At 38.3% G+C, this 17,782-nt stretch overlaps 1 protein-coding gene across 3 annotated transcripts in view; it reads left to right on the top strand.

The window, feature by feature from the left end:
• Positions 1–17,782, top strand: part of OXR1 (oxidation resistance 1) — a gene marked incomplete at its 5' end in the record, with an annotated part of 77,818 nt that overhangs the window by 4,488 nt on the left and 55,548 nt on the right. For 2 of the 3 annotated variants that reach the window (XM_082754325.1, XM_082754326.1), the window contains 3 exons: positions 8,688–8,770; positions 16,120–16,227; positions 17,350–17,472. In XM_082754325.1, the coding sequence (XP_082610451.1) occupies positions 8,688–8,770; positions 16,120–16,227; positions 17,350–17,472 (314 nt within the window). The remainder of the gene's footprint in view (positions 1–8,687; positions 8,771–16,119; positions 16,228–17,349; positions 17,473–17,782) is intronic. The other variant, XM_082754327.1, reaches the window with a different exon arrangement.

The following is a 17,782-nucleotide window of genomic DNA, read 5'->3' on the forward strand; positions in this document are numbered from 1 at the left end:
CCACCAAGCCCTAGCTGACCTGATCTGATGTTGACAGTAGTCCTGCTGTAAAGTGGGGGTTGGAATAGATGTACTTCAGATTTCTTCCAGGTAACACTTTGATCCTGAGTGCAGGCTTCTACACCTGGAGTCCTTCTCAAGACATCCTCACCTCGCTTCTCTCTGCAGTCAGTTCATGGAGGGAGAAGGTGAACTGCACATGCAGCTTTCCTGCAATATATCTTTTAAGTACAGAAGTTAAAGAAATGAAAATCAGTCACTGAGAACATCCTCTTAGTTTGTCAGAAATTGTTCTAGTTGCCTTCTATTAAGAGATTGTGATTATTTCCTCTTTCACCCAGGCTGAATTTGATAGTTCGTTTTTTCAACCATGTGGCCTGTGGGTTTATTTACACTTCTTGTCGTATCAGCTCTTGACTGATAACAATATGCAGTATTTCCAGTAAGCCATGTATCCTGTAGGTGCTCTGTACTATAGTGAAGGTAACAGCAGTGCAAGTAGAAAGAAATATTCAGGGCCAAGTTACAGCGCATTTCTGAAGTCCTGCTGTGAAACTTAGTATCTAACTTATTAAATCTCAGATTAAAGCCCTAAAAATAATAGAGTAAGTTATTTTTTCACTTAGTCTTTTAAAAGTTAAATGTTTAATAGGGATAAAGATTAACAGATATATGATAAAGCATGATAGAAGCTTCAAAGTGGAGAGTTTGACACAGTTCTTGTGTTTTCTTGTACACACTGATCCAGATGAAGCACATGTAAAATGCACCAGCACCCTTTACAAATACATTAATGTTTCTCTATCATGTCTGAAAATACTTCAGTTGATACATTCAGAGATTACATTTTCTTATGCCTGTGTTGGGCTGGTGACTCAGTCATCTTGTGATATGTTAATATATGCACAATCTTCCAACTGTGCTCTACTAGTTTATATCAGAAATTCTTCAGTGTTCAGTGGATATGTGATGTTAAATGTTCTTTCACTTCACCTTATGCTTTGTACTGCTACATTTCACCTTGCTTCTTTTCTCCAGGATTTGGGACTACAGAATTCTTAATGTTATTTTGACTTTTGTTATTGACTTGCTGTTGGCTTCCAATTTTGTTTGCTGATGTGTGATTGAGTTGCTTTTAAGGCTAGTCTATTGGGACCTCATAAGTATATCCCTCCATTCTGCTAGTTTCTGTTTCACTTTCCTGTTTAACTAGTTTTTGGCATAGGTAATAATTCTTAATTGAGTTGTTACTACTCATTAGGGTTCTGATATATTAGTTGTTTTACTAAAGTTTTGTTTCTATTTCAGTTACCTGCTAGATTAGTTTATAATATAGGTACAATTTATTCTATTAATTATATCCTTTGATTGTATTGCATTTTTCTGTTTTATTGTGTCATGTTGCATTGCTATCTTTCTGATCAATTCCAATTTCTAACATTAGAACTGTTCTGCTGAGGTCAGACCTTCAGTGCCAGCCTTTATAACACAAGGGACTCCTTCCTCCCACATAGAGGACTGTTGTCCAGTTGAATTTCATAAGGTTCCTTTCAGCCTGTTCCTCCAGCTTGTCTGTGCCCCTCTGAATGGCAGTCCAACCCTCTAATATGTTGACTGGTCCCCCCAGTTAGATGCCATTTGCAAGCCTAATGCAATAAACTTGTACAATACAGTATTTACAGAAGCACTGATTATAACTTCACATGCACAGTAGATCTATTTCCATGATTGCAGAGCAGTTTTAGAGCACGTAATTTTACAGCACATCATCTGCTGCATCATTAGGATATGCTAACTGATTCTGAGCTCCTGAAAAAAGTAAGCACCATTGTCTTAAATATGACAAGGTGAAGTGTAAAATCATGAAGATGTGAGCTAAGGTCAACTGGATTTATTGCTTGCCCTTCAAGCTGTGTATTTGCTGTTGTGTTGATGTACAACTAAACAGTTTTAAATGTCTGAAATTAAAAGACTATTGTCAGAAATGCTTGTAAGTTAACTTCCTTTTCAATCTCAGAGTATCATTTTCTGACTTGCATGTTTTCATTATTACATACATGTACATTTATTTGACCTGCTAAAAGGTTCTACAGTAAGTGGAGATTGCAGCTGGTTAGGCTCTGACATATTAAACTCCATATGTATATATTTAGGTGAAACATTGGAGGAAATTTACTGTTATTAACACATTCTGTGGCATAATCAGAAAACTTGGTGAAGTATTCCTGTTTACCCTGAATATGAAACATTTTTTTTAGAAAAAGCCAGTGTGATGTAGGTAGTAGGAGTGTCATGCATGGAGCAGGCTCTGTCTTCTAACCATTTCAGGAAGTGGCCTGCCAATACAGGATACCTTAAATCTTATTCTACTGATTCTTCTTCTGTCCTGAAATCATGTAGTTAATTATTTCTGCCTATGTGCTATACAGCTGACTAGAGGGTCCTATGTTATGAGGATCACAAAATGAACTTAAATCATGGTTGAATCCATGTTGCAGGAAAAAGTTATTTAGATATGTTAATAACTGCAACATCATTCTGAGGTCTCGTGCATTTAGTTTGGGCCTGTGCATTTAAGAAAAATGAACAAAATGGTCATGAGATTTATCATTTATCTTAGTGGTTTCAAGAACATGACTTACTAGGAAAGACTGAACCACACAGTGGCAAGCAGTTGCTTAGCATAGGGAAGAAGATGAAAGGGGGCATTGTTTATGGTGCTGCCTTGGCCAGAACTGCTAAAACTTCAGCTAGAAAGCTGTAGACTAACATCTTGTAGGCTACTGTTTGTCTCTTGTTCTTCACCCCCTCACTCTCTCCAGCTTCCTAAAATTTTAGGATATAACTGAAAATAATAGTTCATACTTAACTGCAGGAGGAGGAGAAGGGTCAATGAGACAACTGCTCTGCTGAGATGTAGCCCCTGCTGTTAGGAGCTCAGGGGTGGGGAGAAGGAACATGTCACCAAGCCTTCTGGAATACAGAGATTTCCTATTTTAATCTTTTTGGCTCTTTATAAATAGATTACAAAGATCTAATTCCTACTGAGCAGAACTACTCTAATAAAAATGTAGCATCTATTCTTCTGTTTTATCAATTAGGAAATTGTTTCATGTGGTGCTAAATAGTAACTTATTAGGTAATCTTTCAAGGGAGGGTTACTTTCCTTCCTTACTTCCTCATGCGATTCATTTTTTAAAATTTCTACCACATGCTGTTTGCTTTTTTAATATTCTCTAAAAAGATTTTCCTCGATAAACACTTAACAAGTCTGCTGCCTCTTTCTTAAATGCATACGTATCTGTTGTGTAATGCACAGTTCTTGTTTGCAAAAAAAAAAAAAACACTCCACCTTTTTATTACATCTTCTTGACCATAATAAGCTCAGTGACTAACTGCAAGTAATTTGAATTAATTGTTGACTTGTTCAGCTTGTTTCCTTTTTTAAAGGATTCTTGTTTAGCTTATAAATTCTTCTGGAAAAAGTTGTTTGTGTAATTGTTGATAACAATGACATTAGTAAAAGAATAAAGTTTGGATATCATTGAAAGCTATTTAATATTTTAAAGTTTGTGTTTTAGATATTGCAGAAAAACAGTGGAGTAAAGAAAGATTAATACATTTTACTCCATGGAAAATTTGAAGATATTTGTAAGCAGTTCTACTTTGGTGTATTTCACTGCATTGTTTCTTGGTTCAAATCTTGTTCTCTTTATCAGCACTTACTGCAAGAAGTCTAAAGGATGTGCTAGAAGCATGAAAACTGAAAATGGGAAGTTTGCAAGCCAGGGCAGATGGTTTAAGAAATGAGAAATGCCACCCTTGTCCATACTGATTTGAAATGGTGCCACATGGAAAGTACTTTTAGTCAACCAGAATTCAATGGTGAGGGGCCTTACAGAGGCAATTAGTAGAAGCCACCTGTAAATGTTGGAATTCAACTGAAGTTGTCTTCAAATATCATATGAGTGATGCTACTATTACATATTTTAAGACTCAAGTTACCTTATCTGAAGCTCTGTTCCTAAAAAACCCTTTCCTAATTTGTATAAGTAAGTTAGAAAGCAGGACTCTTATTCTAGTTCTGTTGATGATGAGGTAGCAGTTCTTATGCTTGTGGTGGTCTTATTCAGGTGTGCAGGTAAGCTCAACCACAACTCTCTCACTTACCCTTTTCAAAGGGAAAAGTGGAGAAAATACAATGGAAAGCACTCAAGGCTTGAGATAAAGACAAGGTCATCACTCAACTCTTGTTATGGGCAAATCAGACTCAGCATAGGGAGATTAGCAACACTTACTGCCAGTTACTAACAAGCTAGAGAAGTGAGAAGGAGAGAAAATAATCTAAAAACACACCTTCCCATCCACTCTCTTCTATCTCCTCACCACCTTGAGTGGTGCACAGGAATGGGGGCTGGGGTCCCTCTCTGCCCCTGCTCCCTGTGGGGTCCCTCCCATGGGATGCCGTCCTTCCCAAACTGAGACTGCAGGGGCTGCCCACAGGCAGCAGCTCTTCAAGCACTGCTCCCACATGGCTCTGTCCCACGGGGTCCATCCCCCGGGGGCATACTGCTCGAGCACGGGTCCCCCACAGGTGGCAACTCCCCCCAGACCTCCTGCTCCTGCGTGGGCTCCTCTTCATGGGCTGCAGCTCCGGCCCAGGGCCTGCTCCTGCGGGGGCTCTCCATGGGCTGTAGCCTCCTCCAGGCCACATCCACCTGCTCCACTGGGGGCTCCTCCATGGGCTGCAGCGTGGAGATCTGCTCCATGTGGGACCCATGGGCTGCAGGGGGACAGCCTGCTCCACCAGGGGCCTGTCCACAGGCCGCAGGGGAACTGCTGCTGCCTGCCTGGAGCACCTCCTGCCCTCCTGCTGCACTGACCTTGGGGCCTGCAGGGATGGTTCTCACTCCTCACTCTCACAGCTGCTGTGGCACAACAGTTTTGTTTTGTTTTTTCTTAAATCTGTTCTCACAGAAGAGCAAACATCACTCATTGGCCTGGCTCTAGGAAGTGGTGGGTCCCCTTTGGAGCTGACTGGAACTGGCCCTTATCTACCATGGGGCAGCTTCTGGATTTTTCTCTCGGAGGCTACCCCTGCAGCCCTCTGTTACTAAAACCTTGCCACGTAACCCCACTACAATGCTTCACTGAACTCGTCGGTTTCTCTATACTTGCATCCATCATTCAGACAAAATATTGTTTTGGTGTCATTTTAAATGCTGTCTTCTCTACCTATCTGTCTTCTAGTTGCAGTCTTTTAAGTTGTACACAGTTCAAGTATTCTGTTGTTACTTATGGCTCTGATGCGTGTACTCTTTCTCTTCAGGGTATCAAGCTGTTGTAGAGACCCAGTCCTACTAACTGGTAGTTCAGAATTAAATAATCAATTTAGATGTTACACAGTGTCATCTTGTTTGTCTGAAACAGCATGGCTACAGACCTGCTAACATAGCACCACAAAGCCACTTGTTAAACATGTTTAGGCTGACTCTTGAGGTCCCATGTGATGCAGCACGATCAGTAGTCTCAGTCTCTTCTTATACCTGTGGTCTGAGAACACGAAGTATTCATGTAAGTAAAATGAGTGATTCCCACTGCTGCTGAGGTCTTCTCAGACCACTGCATCCTATGCTGACAGCTGTGTTGGCTTTCCCATGTCTCGTATCACACTAGGAATACAAGGATGGCTGGAAGATGAGTTTACTTTCATTCAGCAAGATCGCTGGAGGCTTTATAGCGTACCACCAGGGAACTAGAACGCATGTCCCTGCTGCTCTGACCCATTTTCACAATTAAAATACTGCCCGGTTTTGCTTCTGATGCTCTTGGTGACGTGCACAAATTCTCAAAGATCAGACAGCTCAAGTGCTTGGTGTGGGCAGAGGCTGGGAGTTTGATGGTGATGTCCTGTGCTTGTCTGGCTGGGTGGGGGGCGCACATGTAGCCCAGCGCTGCCTGCATCCATCACTTCTAGACCCAGGGGACTTGGGTCAAAGTAGGATGTGAAGCGTTTGCATCCTGTATCCACGTAACGAGGAGGAAATAATGCTATCAGAGGGAAAGAATCAAAGTGGGCACTGATGGATGGGAAGGGGTTACTGCATTAGACATGGAAGGGGACATAAAAATTGTAGATCATGAGCTTTTGGGTGCCTAGTGGTGGGAGTTCTCCTGGGATCTGCTTTCCTTACATGTGCCTTCAATAGGCTCCTTCCCTCCCCCTGGTTGCCAGTATTTTCCTGAAATGTTGTGAATATAATGCACAGTAGATCCATCTGCTCTGGAAAGGAATTGCCTTTCTGCTTTATTTCTGGCAAAAGGAACAGAGCTCGTTATCTGAGCAAGGCTATATTCTTCTATTCCCTTGCCAGAAGGGTAGAGAATAACTTAACTTGACCTCCTGAGGGGTACCTGTCTGGAAATTCTTTAGACACTTGCATGCGCAAGCTAGAAAAAAGAGAAAGGAAACCTAATTTTGGCGGGGAGGTATATACAAATGTAGTATGTATATAAGTTACAGTATGGGATTTCTGTATTTCTAGCTAATGATGGGGGCTGAGAGAATTTGCTTGTTCTAATAGAGGCCTGTTCCATGTATAGGTTAAGGCCTGTATGGGATCCTAAATGGCTTCAGTCTGTCTTCCAGTGTTTCTTTTGACTTGTGTAAGAGTATTTGAACCAGCCTTCTGTGGCAAGAAATGATTAGGCTGCTGGCAAAGTTTTGATAAGATTGGAAAATATAGCACAGCCATAATTGTAATGGCCTTGCAGTCTTCAGCAGCTTGACAAGGAAGCATGTGTTGTATTGCAAGGTTGGGTAGAAACTTTGGCAACAAAATATTTGATGTGGAAGAGGAAAAAGTTGTATGCTGTCATTGTAGGTGCAACTTCCAGTGTATTTTACTCATTACTGGTTGACTCAACTTCCCTTGGAAATATTTGTGACATCTTTAAAAGTTTTTAATATCATCAGTAATGAAGGCTTCTTTTAGGTATTTTTTTAATTTTTAAATCTACAATTAGTAAATTAGGGAAGAAATGTCTTTTAATGTCTTGGATGAAGATGGCAGGATGCAGAGCTACAATTTTCAGACTCAGAATTTCTAGAGGATGTTTAAAAATCAGCTTAACATCTTGATTATTGTTTATAGCTATTAAAGCTTATCATAATATAATCTATATATCAAACTTCATCATGTGGGCACTCTTGTACAGACTTGCTTTTTAATATATATATAAAAATGTAGAATTAGTTCAATGTATATTTCCTTGTAGGAAGAACACCCCAGGAAAGTACTTATGTTGTTGGCTAGAAATCACTTTTATTATTGCCTTCTACAGCTTGCCCAGTGTTGCAATGTAAGATAATTGCTGAGGTGTTAGATCTTGGATGTTTATTTTTTCCTCACTGCAGAACTTTCTATGTAACTTGTGTATTATTTTTTTTCTCATGTCTTGATAGTTTCAGCTACCTATGCAGAAATTTGTGGGGCTGGGAGATGAAATTCATACAAGCATTCTTCTAATCTTTTTTCTTGTGTTGCTGTCAGGATACTAATTAAAAGTTGTGTTATGTAGAAGCTGCTGTAAGTTTGTAGCAAGCTTACATATTACCTCAGCTTATGTAAACATAAAGCATGCTTTCTGCTCTCAATTTTTGCATGTGAAGCTGTTTTAAAAGAATATATTTTGTAAAGTTTTTCTTATGTCCAATTTGGTTTGAAATATTCAACTGAATATATTCAGTTATAGTACCAGCAGTTTGTATCAAAACAACAGTAACTAATGCCAGTGTGGTGTGGAAACATAACGTCTCGTGTAAATATTTTGGGTTTCTTAATAGCAGATATTCAACTGTTGAAGGTGGAGACCTTGTGACAAAGTTGTAAGTTAAGGGATTTGTTTCAAGACTTGTTCATAGGTGGATATATTAAAAATTCTTTTTAAAGACATAGTATTGAATGCGTCTTATTGAATCATGTGATTACACTCTTACACTGTCTTTATCATAAGTATATCAAGCAGATTATTCAAAAAATAAAAGGTACTTAGGTACAAATTGTTGATTAGCTTACAAAATGGAGGTCATCAAAATAAGATGTGTCAATAGAAAGAACAGTTCTTAACATGTGTTATATAGAATCCTGCTATTTATGCATAGGGTGTACATACTTCACATGTTTGCCACAAACAGGATAATTCTGAAGTTAAGTATGAATTCCCTTTGTTTTACGTAGAAACTTTAAATACTCTGTACTTACCAAACACCATTTAGCTTAAAAAAGCTGATTAGTTCATACACACGGGGAATGCTAGATCATCTCCCCTCTCGACAAAAGCAGACTGGGTGCAATAGAAAACCAATTAAAAACAGCAGTTCCAGAAATGTTGCTTGCCTGATAGGGTAGGTCACCTATTTAGCCTTCCTTCATTAATAGCTTCCTGGTTACTAGCAAGTACTTACGCAGTTAATTGATTCTCAGTTATCAGTGGTTTATATTGGTCAGATTCTTAAAGCATTGCAGGGGAATGAAGTCGTTATTCTAGCAGCTGGCTGGCTGTTCGAGAGCAAGCTGTGTAACTGGTGAATTAGATGTCTGCCCACGGGGCTGTAGTCAGCAGCCTGTGACAGTACTGAGAGAAGAAAATGAATTTAACACGCACGTTGCCTCAATTTTTTTCAGACACTGGCCAGAAGAAGACCCCAGACAAGAAAGATGGGCGACGAATGTCTTTTCAAAAGCCTAAAGGGACTATTGAATATTCTGTAAGTTGCTGTTTGATTATTAGAATGTCATTGCAAAGCAAGCGCAGACTTATTTTCAGTACTAAATATAAGCAAAACAGCGATGTGCATTACCTTTAATCTTATAATTTGGTATATCTGGCTTATTTTAACAGAAATTAAATCAGCAATTAGACAGCTAGTAGTACTTGACTAATGCTTTTATAATACTTCTTTAAGTTGCCTGCTTTCTTCAAAAATAAAACAAGACAAAACTAAAAATAATACTACTATCAAGCTAATGAATGTGGTGAATGATTCAGTTTTATGTAACTAGTTAGAAGCAGTAAATAGCATTAATTATAAAATCATGTGCAAGCTGCCTGCTTTCAGCATTGCTAATAAACTGTTGACACTAGGATTAAAAACAGGATGCAGGAATGGGGGAGGGTTGGCTATATCTTGATACTGACCTTCCAGCCGCCTTCTAATGATTTTCATAGATCTATACCTTCTACAGTATGGATCTGTTCTTCCAGCAGTATCTGAAAATGGAGCCTTTCTCTGCCTGTTCTGTTCTTGAAATGACCCTCAAACTGTGCTGCAGTCAGCTTTTCACATTTATGGTTACTAAGGGAAACTGAAGTGAGAAGTATCTGTCTTGTGCTATATAGTGGAAATATAATTAAGCCTTTAAATAATGCTTATAAGGTTAACATCAAAACAGAGGAAGTTATTTTTGAATGCTTTTGAAGCTGGACAGGATAAAATAAAAATAAGAACTTCTATAAATGTCTGTACTTGATCTCTTGGTGTTCTTATTTCAAGAATTAAAGATGGGGAAGACTTAACTCTTAATGTTACATTAAGCTAAATGGCTTAACTGCTAAGAAGGCTGTGATACTAATCTGGGGAGAGGCACAGGATATGTGTAGTGAAGCAAGATGAATTTCATTAGCTTGCCTCTTACTGAGAACTGACTTCTAGCCTATAATAAAGGCTTTCTTGAAGCTGAAATTCAGAACAAATTTATGCTGTTCGAATTCCAGCCGCTGAAAAATTGTAAAGTAAATGTTGATTTGGTTTGTTCAGCTCTCTGGGGGATTAAGGATGTGTTCCTCTCCTGAAATAACAGATAAGTGTACGTGGTCCAGATCATGAGAAGAACCTGCTACCAATAAATGAGTTCCATGCAAATCTATAGTAGAGCAGAGTCTTAAGACAGGGTCTTCAGCTGGAGTTCTCACCACTGAACTGTCACACTTCTGAAGTGATCATTTCCCAGTTATTTAGTGCGAAGTCCAATCTCTAGATATTCTTTACTTTGGTTTGTTTTAGTTAGAAACCAGTTGGACTGTATGCTGAGAAAAAAACTGCAGTGTCATATGAAGTCTGCTTCTTAAGGTAAAATTAGGAGGAAATTCTGATCCTTTCTTAGCTCAAGGGTTGTGGGTGGCAAGTGCTTTTATGGTGACCATCAAACAGATGCAAGTTTGTTAGGCTTAAATTCCAAGTATTAATGTAGGTTTAATTGCTGTAATGATTTGATGAATGTGCTTATTTTGAGAGTAGAGTAGTGGTCAGTGTGTGCTAATACCTTTCAAGAGTAATTGTAGATTGTGCTTTCAGTTCTGGGGTAGCTGTGAATGGTCAAGGTTGTCTTTTCTGAGGCAGCTATTTTATTGCTATCATAAGCCTTTACATCCTGTTTAGACTCCTACATATGTAGGAATTTTTGTGCTTTTATTTATTTATTTATTTTCTCGTGATGCTTCATTTCAAGGCTAGGGTTATGTTCTCATCTGACCTCTCTTTACTTGCTGCTGTCATAGTCTTTTTCCCAATCTGGGGGGATTTGGAAAATGTACATCATAATGTGTTACTTCATCTGTTGTATGTTCTGACTAACTTTAAAATGATGTTTGGAGTTGTTCTTACCTTATTGATAAGTTCCACTTTCCTGATGTTACATCTTACAGCAATTAGGCCTATTAAAACTTAGTTGATCTGATATTGCCAAAAGTTTGGGTACAACACCAGTCAAAGTTCTTATGTCCTCTTCTCTCCTTTGTCCTCACCCCTCTTCCTGGTCTTCCTGTCTCTACTTTTGTTAGTTCCTTCTAATATTCTTAAACTATTGTTTTGCTTTCTGGTTCTCAGACAACTAGCCCTGAAATACTGCATAAAACAAATTTTTGCACTCTGATTCATATATATTAAATGTATAACGTTAATGGAAGAACAAACAAACTTCAGTTGTAGAAATGCAATGACAGTTAAGTTCATTCAAATATCAGTAGATTATCTGATTTTAAATAAGGCTTTTAAGTAAATTTGCTAACAATTTTGCCAAACTGTTAAAATGAAAGAAGGTAGAACCTTAGTCAGGGGTGACTGAAGCCATTTGTCTACTGGTGCATGTGTGGCAAACATGAATACAAGTGGTGCTCTGTAATGGGAGGTACCTCTGCTCAAATGGGGCAGGATGATTTGGAGAGTGTTTCGATTGGGCTGTTACTGGAGAAGTGAAATAGACTACTCGGATCTTCAGTGTCTCTTGCTGTATCTAGTCATATCTGTAAACTTTTTTTTTTTTTTTTTTGTATGTAAGTGACTGCATAAGGCAGAAGAAACTGCAGAAAAAGGGCTTTTGTTGTATAACTTCATAGAGAGTTGATGATTAGAAGCCTTGCTGCTGGCCATAGGAGAGCTACTTACACTTTAAAAAAGACCTTTAATAGCAAAAGTTATTAAACAGGGTTTGTGTGTGTTCAGCCTCATGCATCCCAAATAAATGATTCTTGGGTTTGGATTTTCATTAATCAGTACCTTTCAGTCTTTATACCTGAATCTATATATTGAAGGAACAACTCTAATTCCTATGCACTGAACCACTTCAAGGCGCCAGCTAGCCTGCTCAATTCCCTTTCAGACTGTTTGTAGGGGAAAAATGTTTTAATGTGTCACGTAGTTGTTGGTTTTTATCAGGGTTCTATTTGTATTTGAACAAATCTTGCTGTTCAGTGAAAATCATGAAACAACTTAACCATTGTTCGTCTTCCCTTAGAAGGAGAAACTTTCCCATGAAGATGAAGCATAGGACTTTAAGTATGCTTATGGAAATATTTTAATATTAATATTCAGAATAGTGTTTGAATAGCTAGGCACAATGTACAGAAAGCTTTTTATTTATTTATTTATTTTTTCTCCTGGGAAAGGAGGAATTTGTTTTTTTTTCCCCTTTCTTCCAGTATTGATTTAAGAGGGAGGGCAAAAAAGGATTAAAAAAACTTAAGGGTGGCTGTGGCATGCCGTGGGGAGTTTCTTCTTTGCCTGTTAGTTATTCTGGTGGTTTTACCCTGCTGGGCAGCTGAGCTTCTACACAACCGTTCTCTCATTCCCCCTCCTTAAAAGAAGAGGTGGGAGGAGAAAGTATGCTGGAAAGAAAAATGCTCATGGGTTGAGATAAGGATAATTTAATTAAAGGGAAGAGAAAGAGGGGAGGAACCACATAGAAGCAGAGGCTGTGTTGGAAGCAAAGAGGAAAAAACAATTACTCCCTACTTCCCATCAACGACTCATGTTTTGTCACGTCCTGGGAAGCAGGGCCTTAGTACGTGAAGCGGTTGTTTGGGAGGACAGACATCTTCACGAGAGCCCCCCTCCTCCTTCCCCTTTTCCACTTTTTATTGCTGAGTGTGACACCTTATGCTGAGGAATATCCCTTTGGTTGGTTTAGGCCAGCTGCCCTGGTGATGTTCCTTCCTCACCTCTTGCCCACCCCCAGCCTGCTGGCTCTGGGGGGGTTGGAGGGAGTCCTGATGCGGTGCCAGCACTGCTCAGCAGCAGACACAACACTGGTGTGATACCACTGCTGTTCTAGCTCCAAGTGCAGAGCACAGCACTGTATGGGCTGCTGCACGGAAAGTTAACTCCATCCCAGCCAGACCCAGAACATTTTTTAAACTACTCTTACCCACAGTTACTCTTTTATGCTTTTAGATGTTATGTTTTTTATTATTTATTTATTTATTTTATGGCAGAAAGCCCGAGAATTGGAGAACTAGACGGAAGTTCAGGCACCAGCACTGATAAACTTAATGTAGCATTTAGATTCACCTGTGCAAACCTTAGAACCAGATAAGAAAAGGAAGCTTGGTTATGTTTGCCTTTCTCATGATCATGATTTGAAGATCACCTTCACTTGCTCAGTGATCTCACCAGCCGGTCTGATCTCTGAAAGCTGAGAAGAATGAATGCACTCTTAGCAGGCTTAAGTGTTGTTTTGAAACTGAACACTTTTGACTTATTAATGTTAGTCTAAAATTTCAAATATTTTCATTACGTGATACCCATGGAATATCTACTTAACAACTGAGTCTTCCTCCAACACTGACATGAAAGCAAACTTCTGAATTAGGCAAAGTTTTGAATCTCATTTAGCAGTTTCAGCAAACTTGTCAAATGTAGAACTTCTGATGGAAACACTGCTATACTTTGTAATTTGGCTGTCCGTTTTGTTGTAGTCTATGGAATAAGTAGTAAATATATGGTCTGGTTAGGTTTTTCTTTTGCTTTCTGCCTTAGTACCAACTAAAAGTCGCATATGAGAATTTTGTGACTTATCCATAACTATGTGATCATCTGGTACTGAATTGCTGTGGTACAGTGGTCTTTTCAGGCATGAAATATACCAGTAGAGAGGTGTTTGGGGCTCTGTGTACCTTAATGGCTTCCTATACAAAGAATTGTCCTAACGCAGAAGTTATTCCAAAATAGTTAACTGCCATTTCTTTGGCAATAACTACCCATTTTAGTGAATTTAGGCTGACATGCACATTTACAAAAAATAATGTCAGTATTCTTCTAGTATTCCAGTAGTATTTGACTCCCATTTGTGAGTGTTAAATATATTAGTATCCCAAACTGACCTCTGTTTTCACTTGAAGCATGATAGTCTGCAAAGTACGTGATGTTTCTAGCACTTGTTACAGGACAACTTGCTTCCCTATTTAAGGGATATATTTTGTTCCTTTTTATCTGTCAGTTATGCTTTTTTAATTCCTGTACTGTCAACATGTGTTTGCTAATATGATGTAACTTTAAAAAGTTAAGAACTTGAAAAATACCCTTTATTTTGGGATTAGTGTTCTGTTCAGTTTTAAGCTCTGGAACATTCAACGGGGAAATGTCTTTTGAGGAACAATTAGTTAACAGTTTACATGCTGCTTTTGCTTTGCAGCAGATAGGATATGTATTTACCAGCTATTCTCACAACGTAAAATGTATGTGTTAGTATTGGGGGATTAAATATTTAACACTAAATTATGTACGCTTGCATTCTGGCAGAATGTTTACAGCTTCTGTGAAGAATGGATGTGTCCTGTGATACTTTACTGGTTACCATTAAACATTATGTTATGCTATGTAGAATATGTTAATTTAACTGGAACAGTCCAAACTAGACTATGGTTGGAAGCAGGCTAACCTAATGTATACTGTGCTACTTACGTACTTGTTCAGCCTGGAGAAGAGAAGGCTCTGGGGAGACCTTATGGTGGCCTTCCAGTACCTAAAGGGGGCTACAGGGAAGCTGGCGAGGGAATCTTTGTCAGGGAGTGTAGTGATAGGACAAGGAGGGATGGCTTTAAACTAAAATTAGGGAGGTTTAGGTTATATGTTATGAGGAAATTCAGTGCCTCACCACCCTCTGAATGAAGAAAGAGGTTGCCCGGAGAAGCTGTGGATGCCCCATCCCTGGAGGTGCTCAAGGCCAGGCTGGATGGGGCGTTGGGCAACCTGGGCTGGTGGGAGGTATCCCTGCCCATGGCAGGGGGGTGGAACTGGGTGGGCTTTCAGGTCCCCTCCAGTCCAAACCATTCTGTGATTCTATGATATGCTGCAGTATGGTTACTGAAATAGAGTGCTTTGGTCTTTCAATTCCAAACACGTTTTCCTGTGTGATTGTGTATAGGGTGGAGCTACTGTCAAACCAAAAGCTATTATCATGTATATTATCTATGACCTTTCCTTCATACTCATCCCCAGTTTTTCTGCCCCAGCTCATTCATTCAAGCAGAAGTGAAGGATATTTACCTTTTAGATCTAGCAGCAGTTGATGGGACATGCAAGACATGGTGCTCTTCATGTCTTTAAGGAAGAGCGTGAAGAGCAGGAGATGAATATGCAGTCAGCTAACAATATACATGTGCTTTTTCAAAACAGTTGTGTATAGAACATAGTAGAAAGAAAAAGGTAGTTTTGTCTTCCCCACCTTTACCTTCTTCCCCTTTGATTTTTTTTTTTTTTTTTTTTAAGAGAACTTAGAGGAGAAAGCATTCTTTTCCATAGCTGTCAAGATAATTTAAACTTCAGTGAATAGACTGAAAATGGAAGGAAAGCTTAGCCTGTGAATAATTAATCCATATAAATAGTGAGTATTAGAGGTATATATCATGCAGATGTAAGCTGAGGGACAAATGAGAAGACATTAAGATTCTGTTAGTGGAGTTTTTCTAGTTATACTCTGTGTTTAGACCCACAAATATGTCTTTGCATAAATTGCTTTATCTTTTCTTAACTGATAGGAGATTAGTTCCCTGATACAGTGGTTATGAAACCCAGTGTCATTGAGACTTTTTACTTCTTTGCTTTCTTGTCATATGATTATCACTGTTCTTAAACGCTTCCTATAAATTCTTTAATTCATGGATAGATTTCAAAATCAACTTCTCCCCTCGCTTTCTTCTAATTAGTTCATATTGAATATGTTTTGGGAGATGGGGAGGAGGTGTAGGAGTGAGAAGAAGAGCTTGCAAAAATCCTTACTCAGAAATCACCTACTCCATAAAGCGTATATTCCATCTGTTGTCATACTAGTTGACCTGTTTTTCTTTATTTTTGATCTAAGTGATGATTTTTAACTTGAAAACCAGATTAACAGAATTTTGTTCCAATAGGAGAATAGTACTAACATTTATGGAGATTTGTTTTAACTTTTCTATAAGTGAGGAATGGAGAAGTGAAGCTGAAGAGGGAGGCTGTGAGGTTCTGTGAAATGAGTTGATCGTGTATATGACCAATGGTACCCAGCAATGAATTTATAGACCAGGAGTTCTGGTGCAATGTCTGAGCTGCAGCCCAACATGTGTGACCAACTCTTTTGACCACCTGGAAACTGGGTGGGAAGGCAGGTGTCTTTATACAGGTTTGCAGTAGACAAATATTAATGAGATAGTTATCTTTTGGGGCAAAGATATAAAGACTTTGTTTATGAAAATCTCTGTAAACCTACATATGATTAAAATTTATAAACCACTATTTGAACTAACTGCTTACAGGTTTGTTTTTGTTTTTCTTTTTTTTTTTTTTTTTTCCCCCAATTGATACAGGTGGAATCAAGAGATACTTTAAACAGTATTGCCTTGAAATTTGATACAACACCCAATGAACTGGTTCAGTTAAATAAGCTTTTCGCCAGAGCAGTCGTTCCTGGACAGGTACTATTATATTATGTAATACTTACTTAATAATACTTACTCAGCAAATACTTTTTTCCCCGTATTTCTCATCTTTATCAGAGACAGTGTTAAATTACTTCTCTTTCTGGTTTTCATCTTGGCTTTGTAAAAGGCTTCTTCATTTGGTGGTTTGGATTAGATTATCTTTAAGTTACCTTCCAACCCAAACCATACTGTGATTTTTCTGTAGTTTGTGAGTTCCATCTGATTATTAATAGCTTCCAGAAAAAGGATCAACTATTGAAACTACCTCTCTTCTAATTATATTGAGGGACTTTAAAAAACAAACAAAAAACCTAAATATGCGTAATGATACAATGATACTTGGGTAGAAGCTAAATTGCTACTTTGCAAATATAGTAGGCTGTTTACAATCTCTTGCTCAGAGGTTGAATTCAGAGTACAGCTTGCAAAGAGTATTTCTGACTGCATGATACTGCCTGTAAGTCACTTAATAAATTGAGTAATGTTTCCATGCCACCCTTAGAACTTTCTGTCTTTTTACTGGGGGTACATGAACTATTGTTATTTCTTTATTTATTTATTTCTAGGTTACTGTTGCTTATAGCTTTTTATTTATTTATATTTACTTTTCCCCTAGCCTTTCCTTCTCCCTTCTTTCAAAGACAGGCCTGGAAAGAAGTGGTAGGTTAGCTGATGACACCATTTGGTATCAGCCCTGTATTTGAAAGAATCCTAGAACATGTCCATAAGCTTCTTCAGAAGTCTGTCTCTTGATTGCTCAGATAGTAGAATGATAGCAAGAGAAGTCAGGCAGGCTTTCCTTAAATACTTTATTGGGCATTTCTGACATGCTGTATATTTCTAAAGCTTTCTATCTGAATATTTTCTCAGCTATAACTAAATATCACTCATATTCTAAGATGATAGTATTTTAAAATTTTTAAACCTAAAATTGAGACTTATTTTGTGTTGCTTTGTTTATTCCCTGAATTTATAATTTCTCTTAAAATTAGCTGGTGCAAAAATAACTCTGTTTAGCTTGTTTTGAGAAAGCGTGACAAATAGATTTCTCATTATTTCAGGTATAAGTTAAACTTTGAAAGCACAACTTCTAACTACATTATATCTTCTTTATAGATTTTGTATGTTCCTGACCCAGACTACATTTCTAGTGTGGACAGCTCCCCCTCTCTAAGCCCTATAAGTCCCCTATCACCTACATCTTCAGAAGCAGAGTTTGACAAGGCTACTACAATAAATGTAGGTATACCTGATGTCCTTGAAAATAAATAATTTTCCCTTATGAGATAAATGTTACAAATGTTATGCTTTCTTCTTAAAGTATTCGCTTGTTTTGGGAGAAAGTACTTTACAGAACCTGGAGTTGAAAGCAGAATAATACCTTTTATAAAATCAAATCAGAAAGTTGCTGTATTAGACCCTCAGCTTCTCTGCAATATACACAATTCTTACCCTATTCAGATATTTCCTAACATGTCGCTACTGTTCTTTTCCTGTTATCTTTTATCTCAAATAACTTCCTGATAGTGTGCAGTCATGCTGTCAAATG

The sequence above is a fragment of the Aythya marila genome (genome assembly GCF_965140915.1).
Source record: "Aythya marila genome assembly, chromosome: 2".
Taxonomy (NCBI): Eukaryota; Metazoa; Chordata; class Aves; order Anseriformes; family Anatidae; genus Aythya; species Aythya marila.